Source organism: Mytilus edulis, chromosome 11 (assembly GCF_963676685.1).
Source record: "Mytilus edulis chromosome 11, xbMytEdul2.2, whole genome shotgun sequence".
In the NCBI taxonomy this organism is placed as follows: Eukaryota; Metazoa; Mollusca; class Bivalvia; order Mytilida; family Mytilidae; genus Mytilus; species Mytilus edulis.
Genome location: NC_092354.1, coordinates 70,447,770 through 70,461,054, shown reverse-complemented (window position 1 = coordinate 70,461,054; position 13,285 = coordinate 70,447,770). Strand labels below are relative to the sequence as shown.

The 13,285-nt window shown below is 30.3% G+C and overlaps 1 protein-coding gene across 3 annotated transcripts in view; it reads left to right on the top strand.

The window, feature by feature from the left end:
* The window catches only part of LOC139496175 (intermembrane lipid transfer protein VPS13A-like), a 141,533-nt gene that overhangs the window by 116,458 nt on the left and 11,790 nt on the right, over positions 1–13,285 (top strand). For all 3 annotated transcript variants that reach the window (XM_071284643.1, XM_071284644.1, XM_071284642.1), the window contains 14 exons: positions 3,317–3,450; positions 5,244–5,373; positions 5,737–5,859; positions 6,501–6,613; positions 7,112–7,265; positions 8,054–8,188; positions 8,480–8,561; positions 8,898–8,967; positions 9,362–9,470; positions 10,376–10,495; positions 11,036–11,166; positions 11,530–11,611; positions 12,171–12,284; positions 12,872–12,947. In XM_071284643.1, the coding sequence (XP_071140744.1) occupies positions 3,317–3,450; positions 5,244–5,373; positions 5,737–5,859; positions 6,501–6,613; positions 7,112–7,265; positions 8,054–8,188; positions 8,480–8,561; positions 8,898–8,967; positions 9,362–9,470; positions 10,376–10,495; positions 11,036–11,166; positions 11,530–11,611; positions 12,171–12,284; positions 12,872–12,947 (1,573 nt within the window). The remainder of the gene's footprint in view (positions 1–3,316; positions 3,451–5,243; positions 5,374–5,736; positions 5,860–6,500; positions 6,614–7,111; positions 7,266–8,053; positions 8,189–8,479; positions 8,562–8,897; positions 8,968–9,361; positions 9,471–10,375; positions 10,496–11,035; positions 11,167–11,529; positions 11,612–12,170; positions 12,285–12,871; positions 12,948–13,285) is intronic.

Here is a 13,285-nt window from a genome sequence, read left to right as displayed (position 1 = left end):
TCATTTAAAAGTTAATATAAAGAAGAAAATTTTAAACAAACTGTGATGTAGTATATTCTTTATTTATTTGTCTAGGTTGTTAAAGAATTGTTGTCAATATTTAATTTCATTTTTAGTTTGAAAAATGTCGGGTAAGATATTTAAGAGTTTGTGATTTTTCAAATGAATAGGTTTGATTAGAGTGCTTCAACTTGGCTAATTAACATACAAAATATTTAAGAAAGTGATGTTGTAGTGCTAGCTTTTAGATTTTGTAGACCTTTTCAACAGAAAAATTAAAGCACTTCTATAGTATATATTACAAGGAAAATGCTTTCTATATATATAAAATGGATGAACATTTTTTAAGTTTTTAAGAAAAATGTTGCACTGCCCTTTCATAAGAACTAAATGTGAATGGTATGAACCCAATTAGTACAAAAAAAGTTTTTGTTTTAGTGTTTAATACTTGTGCTAAGAATGGCAAAATGATTTGCTGACATAGCACATTTAGATTATTCCATCATTGCTCCTATTCTTGAATTCTTTGTATAATATCAGATCAATGTTAATACAGCATAGACTCAATGGTTTTATATACTGTGATGAAATATTGTTAGAGAAATTTATAATCAGTTATATGTATAGAATGTCCAAAATGACTCGCATACTCCCAAGATGACAAATATTATGATTAAAGTAAAAACAGATATTTAGGAAAAAATTATATTCAGTTGCCGATTTCATTCAACTTTATAACAAAACTATGAGCGTGCAAATAAAGTCAATCTTACCAAAGAGCCTTCGATGATCAATAGGCCTCTGAAAGTAATTTGCAGTGAAAAATATGTTTAAAGGTTAAAAAAAAAACACTTTCTCATCTGTTTGTTGTTGGTAACAACAATATTTGGAAAAGCTGACTTTTCATAGATTCACAGTAAAAACAAAAGGTCAAAAAAAGTTTGGAGCTTCATGAAATAAATTCCACCAATATTGCTTTTCAAGATTATAACATTGGAATTGTGGCTCTAAAGAACCTGTTTTTGGGAGTGTCTTAGCCATATTTCTGCACACATTTGGAGTATAGGGCTAATTTTGAGCTTTATTAAAAATACATCACTTAAAATATTTATCATACTTTAAATAATCAATATATTTCACATGCTTAGCCAAGCACCTCTTATATAATCAAAAGGTTCAATCTATAGACAATATTTAAAATCAAACCTCAGACACATAGGTAAACAAGAGGACATACTCAGATTACTTCCCTTGTAGCTTCACTGTTTCTAAATTAACAACACAAATTTCATAGCTATATAAATGCAGTAAAATATTTTGTGATTCACTGATGTTTTAAGTGTTGGTTTGAAATGATAACTAACCTTAATGATACCTTTAATTCACTCTAAAAGCTACTTGTCCATTTTCACCAATTTGTCGTATTTGACATTGCTTCATTTTAACATTTGAATTGAAGCAAAAACTGTAAAACAACTTAATTTTTGTTTTACATTACAGAGGTTTATTTTGAATGATAGGATATTTATTTCTTAGAACATGAGGGCACTTGTGGCCTAGTGTAGTGTTGCATACATTGTGTGATCTGATTCAAGGATTGAGATTAAAATTTATTTCAGGAATATTTGGTTTCATATAAAAAAAAAAAAAAAAAGAAAAAGAAGATGTGGTATGATTGCCAATGAGCAACTCTCCACAAGAGACCAAATGATACAGAGATTAACAAATATAGGTCACAGTATGGCCTTCAACAATGAGCAAAGCCCATACAGCATAGTCAACTATAAAAGGCCCCGAAATTACAATGTAAAACAATTCAAACGAGAAATGGTTATATGATTAGGGTCAGAACCCCTAAGTGTATTTGTATAATGTATTTGTTCAACAAGGTAAAATTGTGGTTCTCCTGTGCATAGGAAACCCACTTGCTTATCATTAATAATGAATTCAATTAATAATATCTAGGCCAAATAATGCACTTGTTGTAAAATGTATTCTGTTTTGGACTGTCTCTCAAGGAGAAGGGGTGTAGTTGCTAGATTTAAAAAAAAATTAAATAGCTATGTTTGTTGATTTGAATCTGAGCTTAAGGATGTACTTAGGTGAGGTTTTGGAATTTGTGTCAAATGTTCGGACTCCTTGGTGTTTTTCCATACAATACAATGTAAAATATTTTGCCCCATAACACCCATTTATTTTTTCATTTAAGTCTTAATAGCTCATAAAGGTCATTTACCAAAATTTTAGAAGATTCTTAATTTTCTTTCTTTTGTTTTGAGACCTTATAATACCAATGCAAATATAAGGTAAAAGTCCGAGTCAGCCTTTTCCCGCCATATTTTAAATCTCAAATATCTCGAAAAGGAGGTCCATGACCTATCAATATTTTTAGCTTATTTTTATCCTTAATTGATGCCCTACCAGCTTATAGTATCAATTTTAACTTCTTAATTTATTAATTTTCATCTAACCTCACCTAAGTACATCCTTAAATACAAGTCTATGAGCAATATGTTCTTGCAGATGTCCCAATAAAGAAGCACCAATGTGTTTTAGTACCACAAGAGAAAACATTCAAATTATACAGATTAATATAGAAAATATGCTATGCTATATATATATATGTAATCACAAGAGAGAGAAATATAATCAGATAAATATCTTGAAAATGAGCTTGTATTTTTGCAACTGTTCTTTCAACTAAAAATAGCTATATGTGATAATTACTGTCTTCTATTAGAGATCTACCCTTTTTGCTGTGTCTCTACATTAAAAAAATATGCATTTTTTAATACAAATAAATTACCTTGCTGATATAGTTACCATTGGTTATTTTTAATTTTGAAAGAAGAGACTATAAACTAACCGTGCACATCAAATATTTGTTCCCGGTTTTAACAATGTTTTAGAAGTTATAAATTGTTTAACCATCTTATCAATATTATTTAATGAACATAGCCACATCAATGAGTGCAGCTTACATTCTGGCTATATTTAAAATAATCCCTTTTATACAAAAAGATAATATAAAATTGAGAATGGAAATTTGGAATGTGTCAAAGAGACAACAAGCCGACCAAAGCATAAAATAAACACAGCAAGAAAATCCTGCACCAAGAGGCGTGCTTCAGCTGGCCCCTAAACAAAAATGTGTACTTGTACAGAGAAAATGGACCTCACACTAAATTCTAAAACACTAAATGAACTAAAATTAAAAAACATACAACACTTACAAAGGTTATAATGTACACAAGCAAATTAAAGAATTACAATGTCAGATAATTGATTAACATGAAAATTATAACTTCTCTTACAGCATGGTGGACTGAATGTGGATTGTCAAGTGACTGAGTCAGCTACTGTTGTAACATTAAGTGAATACAGTGAAGGTATGGCCACAGTACTGCTGGTCAACCATACAGAGAAAGCAATGATACACTTCCATCAAAGGTAAAGATCTAATTTGTATTTGTGCGATTTTCAAGAAAATGAATTGCATCTGTTTAAATCTTCGCCATTAGGCATCAAGCAAATAATAATCAGACAAAGAATTGTTTTTGATTCAATATTATTCTTTGAATACCAAGTTATGTGGATTTGGTCTTTTAAAGGTCAGTGGGGTTAAATGTTCATCAAAGTAAAATTGTCAACACCCTTATATGACACAAGCATGCAAGTTATCTTAAATCCAGCAAAATTGACCGTCATAAAAATAAAAGAATTTGTACTTTGCTGATCACTTTAAATCTTGGTTTCTTTATACATTAATAAAAATAAATCCACCACAACTGGAATCTGATGGAGAATTTTATTTTGGAACTGTCTTTTAAGATCATCACCAGAGTTTCCCCTGGGTCAATTATTTTTTTCGCCACCTCTTTCGCCAAAACAATATATTTTTCAACACTTTATTATTTTTTTCGCCACGTAACATAACTATATTTTTCGTTTAAAATTTACCTTTTTTCTAACCCCCCTTAAATAAGATGATTTTGCCCCATTGTGTCTATAATTATTCTCTCAAACTTATTTTAGAGTCTACATTTTTAATGAATAAACAATAAACATTTACTTTAAAACAACAGATTTTTTTTTTTTAACTTAAAAGGGAAAAATATTCATTGTATTTTAAACAACTTTTCTAATGAGGGGGCCACTTAGTCCAAATAATTATGACGTCTGGCAAGGAAGGCGTCCCAGAAAAAAAAAATTAAATAGCCTTGCCAGACGTCATAATTATTTGGACTAGGGGGCCACTATACTTTTAATAATAAAGAAGATATAAGTCCTGGAATATAACAAAATTAGTGGATATGTTTTGATTATACAATACCAGTATAGTTCCTAGGGAAAGTTTCTTTAAAAGAAAAATACTGATGTACCCTTTTGTACTAAGAAGTGGTTTTTACAACAAAACAAAAGCTTTTATCACATGAAATTGATCCCTTATTTTATGTGTAGTCATTACATTGAAGGGTTACTCTCATTCGAGGGGTTGTTCCCAACCTTCATAACGACAGTTTTCTTTTCTTGACCATCTTAAATGAAAAAGTTGAGACGTAAAACTATGTTTGAAACACGTGTGTCACTCAAACGACTTTAAAGTAGTCTCCTAATCAATTACCTATATTAAAGTCAAAGGATAATTAAAGTATTAAATCAGAGATTTTTCTTGCTTTTGGACATTTTTCGTCACAACAACAGCTTTCTTTACTAAACTATCTTTAAAAGGAGAGGAGACGTCAAAAGTTTGCTTCAAACACGTGCACAAAGTGGTAAATAAATTCTGTATGTGACATTTAGCGGAAGCCATTTAACCATATCATTTTGTCAAACAATTCAATCAACACCTTTATTAACTAGTCCTTTGTTGTCAATAGCTATAAAATGCAATCAGCTGATTATTGATTTTCTGTCCAAATCTTAATGAGGTCAAGGTGAATTCCGAGTATGGTCTGATCGGGTAAAGTCAGAGAAACTCGAAAAAAAGTAAATAAACAAGATGGAGGAAAATAAATCGTTATATATATTTCTTTCGCCAAATTCTTTCGCAAATGACGAATTTTTATCGCCACAATTATGATTTTTTTCGCAAATTGCAAAAATGGCGACCGCCAGCGGAAACCCTGATCATCACTAATGAGGAACATCACTGTAAAATGATGTGATTGGCTGTGATAGCCCATTTGATATAAGACAGCATTTTTATGTTATCGTTTACAACATCATTTATAAATTTTCAGTGGTTTGAAAACAGAACATGTACTAAATGCTCAGCAGTATATGTTGTACACCTGGGAGATGGCTACTGGCAAAAGGGAGGTAATCTGGTCATGTGGAGAGAAAAAGGACACCAAAAATGATTTACAACAGGTACAGTATTCATTTATTTTGTAGGTCCAGAATTAGTCTGGCCATATTAATGTTGTCAATTTAAATTTTATATACACTTGTATTGATTGATTGATTGGTTTTTAGTGCTATTTTGCAGTGGACTTTTTACACCAATCTTGAGATGGGTTTTTTTTCTGAATAATTAACACTGGTTGACCAGAGGTCAATCACTATAAATAACATCATGAAACAATCAGGAAATATACTGGAAAATGCACAAATTCAAAAGTAATTATTTATACTTTCATGTGAATTTATCTATGGTACATTGTATACTATTTGCATGCTTCTATCTATGATTTAGTGTATGCTATTTATATACTTAACATATTGTATTGACAGGATGGAATAGGAGAATTCTTTGCTCATTCTGACAGTAAGATATACTGGGTCTCGTTTCTCAATGGTATGCAGCGTGTTCTATTGTTTACTGAAGACCTGGCCTTGGCAACTATAGCTCAGGAGGTAAATATGTATACCTAAGCAGGAGGGTAGGTGGGGTTATCATCCTAGATCCCGAAAAATTAATTATTAATTCCCGAATCCAAATAGATGTAAATCCTGAATTCCCCCAAAAATAAAGGCTTAAACCTGACATCTCAAAAACAGTCCATCTGCCCCTCAACTGATTACACAAATTACCTGAAGACATCTTAAGGTCAACTATTAAACATTGTTCAACAATAGAGCCATGTCTATATGATACTTCAAGCCTTCTAATCACCCCCATCTGAAAAGTTATGTACAAAATTTAACAGATTTTCACAGATCCGCTATCAATAACAAATTCTCACAAACCATTTCAATAAATAATATTTAAAAAAAGAGGAGATGTTGTATGATTGCCAATGAGACAGCTATCCATTTCAGTACAAATGACATAGAATTAAGCACCCAATAGTATACTTTTAAGTTATTATTTTGACCAGTGCAAAAGGACAAATCATTAAGAAAAGTTACTGGTCGCCATTAATTTGGCTATGCAAAACAATTTACCAGCATGTATTTGTGTGTTTCTGGCAGGCTAATTATACATATAAAACTGTATACATGGTCTGGGTCTGTCTCTCACCTTAGACAACCAAGCATGCCTTTCTATATTTCAGGCAGGAGAATTAGAACGTATAGAACAAGAAATTAACATCTGTATACAAGGTCTGGGTCTGTCTCTCGTCAATGATTACAAACAGAAGGAAGTCGCTTATTTAGGAATAACAAGGTATGTTCAGATCAGTTCTCATCCAGTAAGTTGTCAAACAAAAAGAAAAAGTTCCCATAAATAACAATCAGTTTCATAAATTTCTAATACATTTGTACTTTTATTTGTAGCCTGTTCACTAAGATACTTATTGAATTTTTACTCATCTGTGTTTGAATCTTGATTTTGGTTGGTCCGTTTCTCACATGATGTTTTACTCCCTGTACACTGTATATTGCAGTGTTTGCATGCCTTATCATCACCCGTTAGATTAGCTGCTTTTCTCTAGATATCTATCTATGTTGACCAAGATGATACGAAGTTAGCCTATTAATCCAAATCTTCATAATGGCTACAATTTTTAACTCATCCTTATTGAATTCTTTGTTCAGTTCAACAAATAACTGTACGCTATAGAGAGGTTACTTGTGTGTTCTTGTATTGAAACATGGAGTAATCCATCATTTTCAAAAAATGTATATATATTCTAATTATGTTGGTATGACTTTCTGCTTTCAGCTCAGGAATTATATGGGAAGAGAAGAGAAAGAGATTTAGAGCTCTGACTGTTAAGGCAGGAGAGACATTAGAGAAAGGCTACCAGAAATATGCTAATGAGTTAGAGGCAGGTCATACTCCAGCATCTAAAGTTCATCTGGAAAATAAAATGGAGGTCAGTGTGAAAATAGCATTTTTTCTTTGTTAATGTAAACAACTCTGGATAATGAAGTTAATTAAAGGCTGTTCATGTCCAACAGAAAAAGACATATATATGCAATTCAGAATAATAAATAGTCTTAAAATTTGTTATATACTAGACTGACTGTAGATAAGAAGATGCAGTATAATAACAATTGAGACAACTCTTCACAAGAAACAAATTGACACAGATATAAACGACTATAGGTCACCTTAAGCTTGGTGGAGAGTTGTCTCATTGGCAGTCAAACTGCATTTTCTTTTTATTTATGTAGCTTACAAGTTTAATGATATTCAATCCTACTCATTTGTGTGACTCCAATCTTTAGTCCTGCTCCTATGTGTTGGGATATTTCAATGAAAACAGAGACAAAAGCAGTACAGTCACTAAAATTTGAATTGCCAAAATGGTGTTGGACTAAAAAAATTAAGGGGAGATAACTAAGCTTGTTAATTTATTTAATTGTGTGTATAGTATTTGAATCTTATGAAGAAAAATCAGGCCATTATTAACTGTTTTTTGCTTTTGAAATTTTCAGATATTTTAAGCATGGTACCAAAATCTTTTGTAAGTGGAAATGCTTTTATTTTAAGGTTCATCATTTTGTTTGCAAAGAACAAAGAATTTGAAGTTTTTTAATCATTTTCACAAATGTCTTGTTGCCTAAATAGAAAAATAAGATATCTAAATATTAGACAGTTAATTAATTTACAAGATTCTAAATGAATGAAAAATTTACCACATAAGTTTTTTCATTGCAGGTTGACTGGAATGAAATGATGATGTATAAACCAAACAAAAGACAGATTAGAAGGAGTTTCCAGGAGGGAATATGGCTGCAATACAAAACATCACCTCATCAGATACAATTACATGCTAAAATACAAAGGCTTCAGGTAAGAACAAGATGTTACAAAACAAAACTCTATAAATCTTTTCTAAATTTTAATATGCTATTTGAAAATAAATGGTATAATGATGTGTAATTTTACAAGTTGCAGATTTTCCCAAGTTTTAACATGGGTAAGCATTATATTTCTGTTATTTTAGCCCTCACTATCGCTAAAATGTCTACCCATGTTAAAACTACAATAAAGTATAGCTTGCATCAATTATTTCCTAAATGAACTGATGCAATACTTATGTTGATAATGACTAATGATTAAATTTGTTGTATATTTTTCTAGTTAGACAACCAAATGAGTGATGCCACATTCCAGACAGTTCTAGCACCTACACCGCTGGCTAAGTCTATAGCAGCAGAGAGTAGTATGTATATAATATCTGACAGAAAACAAACAATCATAATATTCCACCATATATTTCTACATAAAAGGGACTGGCATAAAAATAAAGGGCTGTTTTATGTAAAGTTAACTTTCTAGGAGCTAAAATGCAATAAGTTTTTGAAGTACCCTGATAATGAAGTATTTACTTAAAAGATTATGGAAATTCTTATACTTCTATTTTCATGTTGTTTTCAGAATTTTAAGACACAAGAAAAAAAAATTCAGAATTTTTTTTTGGATCAGTTATTTTATATTTTTTTTAGTTTGAAGCATCTCTTCTATGGTAAACAAATAATATTTTTCATTTTGATTACAGTACCAAAACCGTTTACAGAGCTGAGTATGATGCAGAGAAAACATGAACACATTGAAATGTCACAGTTCAAGTAAGTGATTGTGTATATTTATTAGGAAGTTATGATCTTAAATATCAGGTAAATGTATATGAAGTGTAAAAACTAGTTAGAAGGCTGAAATAATAAAATAATAAAAAGAGTGAATAAATGAGTCTAAAAGAGAACAAATTAGTACTGTTCCATGTTACAAGGGAAGGCTCTTTAAAATTGGGTTTACCATTTTAGAATTTCTCTTAACATTTTTAATGTACAGAAACACACACCCAAAGATGAGTCTTTTATTTACTTTATATAAATTTGTGGTTTACCATCTTACTTGTAACAACTAAATATGTTCAAGTTTGGTATGTTTATTTGTGATTTTGAAGTGAAAATTCTAGGTGTCAGAACTTAACATTCATAGTATTTAATTATTTTTTTATAGATATTTCAAGGTGTTGACACAAGAAATGACACTTAAAGTAGACCAGGGCTTTCTTAATGAACTGATAGAACTTTTCTCCTCATCAGACAGTGTGTCCCGAGACCAGGAGGTAAATATATCAACAGATTTTTGGATTAAATTTATTTAAGGTGGTACCTAACACTATAGTGAGATAACTCTGTAAAATCAGCTAAACGTTTTAATTACGTTGTGTTGGTAAAGGAATATTAAGCTTCTCAATGATCAAAATTAGTGTTTGTCAAAATGCTATATAACCAGTGTAATTTTTCTGATAAATTGGTTGGTTCAATTTTTTTGAAATTTTTATATTTTTGTCAAAGGGTCAAAGTAAATATTTTGTCAAAATTTTATGAAAATTAAACGAGGTGTTGGGTACCACCTTAATGAATCCATGTTTATCAAGAGATGTTACCCTATTTACACACTGGGGTTTTGCATCCATTAATTATTTTAGTGTTTTTGCTCATCTCTTTATACCTTAATTTGATTTGTAATATATTTGCTGAACATGCATATTGTAACTTTCACACTATGAAATGCGAAACTTATGCTCTACAATTTTGTATAAACTTTGTTCTCATTATCTAACATCTATTATACTGCTAAGCAAAATCTGAACATATTCAAGTAAATAACTAGTTCATGAACAGATTTATCAAAATGCTGTAATCAAGAACCCAAAACTGTTACCCAGTATCAAAGTCACATTGATCAACTTTGGTTTAGTTTGTCCAAAATGAACTGTATAGTCTAACCATTTTCAGTTGAGGCTTTTCTCTTTATGTGTAAATATAAACTGCTTCTAATTATTCAATGTCTAGTTGATGGCTTTTAACTTGTTATTAAAATTTAAGAAGTGATGAGTGAATTAAATCTCAATTTTACAGGTTTTATTAATAAATTTACATGTATTTTTATACTTGAAATATTCAATACAGACTCTTTGTTTACAACATATGGGGTTGTAAAGTTTTGTTGTTTTCTTTGTTTCAGACGACACTAATGGAAGAAGATTATAAGAGAGTACATGTAACATTAATAGAGGATGCTGGTCTGTCTCTGGCACAGGAACAGAAAAACTTCTACGATTATCTCCATTTCTCTCCAATTAAGGTTTATACACAATTTCTTGTTATGTCCCTTTGAAATATTGAATTTATGGAAAATTACCTTGTTCGCTCTCTTATGGGTACAATTTTTGCCAGATTTAAAAAGAAATTATACTACAGGTTAATATCAGCAATATCTTGGCCAAGTTATTTAATCATGGAAAATCGACTTTTAAAAAAGAGTTATGCCCCTTGAGTATATTAACTTCATGGAAAAGGGCCTTGTTAGTGCTCACATGGGTACAATTCTTGCCAGATTTTTATGAAACTTAAACTATAGGTTAATATCAGTAAAATATCAGACAAGTTCCAATATGGTGGACCATTGACTTTTTTATAAGAGTTATGTTCCTTGGATATATTGAATAAGTGCAATGCGGGGGACATTTGAACTCTGTTCTTTCATATTAATTTGAAGCTGACAGCATGAAATTGCATGAATCTGCTTTAAGTCACAACACATATATATCATTTTCCTCAATTTAAGTTGGAGGATAAGTAATGAAAGGTATACTGTTAATTTCAACCTTTTCTTATTTTATAGGTACATCTAAGTTTCTCCTTACAAGGAGGCGGAGGTGATGGTAAACAGACAGCTATCCAGTCTGATGTTATCAACATATTCTTACAGAGTGTTGGAGTGGTCCTCACCGATGTACAAGATGTTGTCTTCAAGTAAATATACTTCCTTTAAGGGAAACACCTCAAAATCAATATCCTTAACAGTTTTACATTAATTTCACTAATAGTAACTTTAAATGTTTCAATTTCCTGAAAAAATGTTTTAATAATAAATGGATTTGAAAAAAATTCCCTTGTAATGTTTAACAGTATAGATGGTAGACATACTTTTGTTTTCAAATAAAAGAAGAAAACATGCCTACTTTTTCAGATTTTATTTATTTTGAAATTTTGTATGTATAAATGTAATGCTGAGATGTTAACAATTTAGGTCAATTTTTACCAGTTTCTTTTGAGAACAAAGGTTCTTTAAAGTGCTGTCTTCAAGTAAAACAGAAAAATTTGTTCTATTTATAGATTGGGATATTTCCAGAGAGAGCATAAGTTTTATAACCAGAGTCAAATGACCGGTGAAATGACCAGACATTATGCTTCACAGGTATGTTCCTGAAAATAAAACACTAAATTCACATTTCTAAGTTTTACATTATTATTTAATGTACAGGATATAAACGTACACCTTAGAGGATTTTATTGCAAGAAACCCGGCAGAATTGTGAACTGATTTATAAATAGACAAAACTGAATTAAAACACAAATAAATATTGTATTGTAAAAAAACAGTAATTATCTGGATTGATATATTTTCCTGACTTTTGTGAGAAGTAAAATAATACAAATGTAAATCATTGTGAATTAGTAAAGCTCAGATCTCCTTTATATAAATACTTCAAGAAAATTGTTAGAAATGAAATCACCACAAAGTTTAGTTCTAGCCAAATGCTTTATTAGAAAAACAAAAGATGTGCTATGATTTTTTTTAATTTATCAGGCATTTACTGTGCACATATTTAAATTAGCAACTACACAGCAATCTAAAGTCTAAAATTGGATTAATTTAAATCAATTATTTGTTAAGACTTAATGCAGTTCTAATTAATCTTTATCATAGTTATTAGAAAACATTACCCCATACAGTCTGTTATTTCTCATTGTAGGCCATTAAACAGATGTACGTGTTGGTGTTAGGTTTGGATGTATTAGGAAATCCGTTTGGACTGATTAGAGGAATGGCGGAGGGAATAGAAGACCTCTTCTATGAACCTTACCAAGTATGTATGAATAAAACACCAAAACAGTCTTCTGTTTATAGATATAGGAAGATGTGGTATAAGCGCCAATGAGACGACTCTCCATCCAAAAGACAATTAATAAAAGTAAACCATTATAGGTCAATGTACAGCCTTCAACATGGAGCCTTGGCTCAAACCGAACAACAAGCTTTTTTGGGCCTTTTGTGATGAAGCTAATTGGAGTAAACCCCCCAAAAATTAATTCATTAAAAAGATTCATTACATCCCGTATTTGGTTGTGTGTAGTATGCAGTTGTGTTTTAAATCCACTAAGTTTCCATCCCCAATAAAATCGTGAAAAGGAAATCAAGGTTAAAAAAAAGGATAACTTCATTGATTAAAAAAGTGCAGGAAAACTGTTTATTGAATATTATATTTACAGATTGAAAATCAGTAAAATAAAAATTGTTTGGATGATTGATAATAATAAAGTATGAAAAAATTGATTGGTTTAAGATTTAAGTCTATTTTTTATCAACAATTGTCTTTGGAAAGAAAAATAGGAAGACAAAATGTCAGATTTGTTGTGGGTTTTTCAAGTTTGATATGAAATTGTTTTTTTTTAGGGAGCTATACAGGGTCCTGAAGAGTTTGCTGAAGGTCTAGCTCTTGGTGTCAGAAGTCTGTTTGGTCATGCTGTTGGTATGTATAATAATCTTTGATAAATACTATTTTCTTTTAATATATATTTTATTATTTTCATATCATTCTCATATCTCATCTATAAATAAAGATGTACAAAAAATAATTTTGTTATAAATCATAAATATATGGTCTTTGACAAATACTAAGTTCATGATTCATAATAGTATTTATATGTTGAAAATAAGCAGTGAACTGTCACTTTCTACATAAATTGAAGAACTGTATATATTTATATATATATATACATGCTGTAATTTTTTAATATCACCAAAATTCAAAATATGAAACAAGATTATTTTTTTTCAATATAGGAAACCCAAAGACAAAATATAATC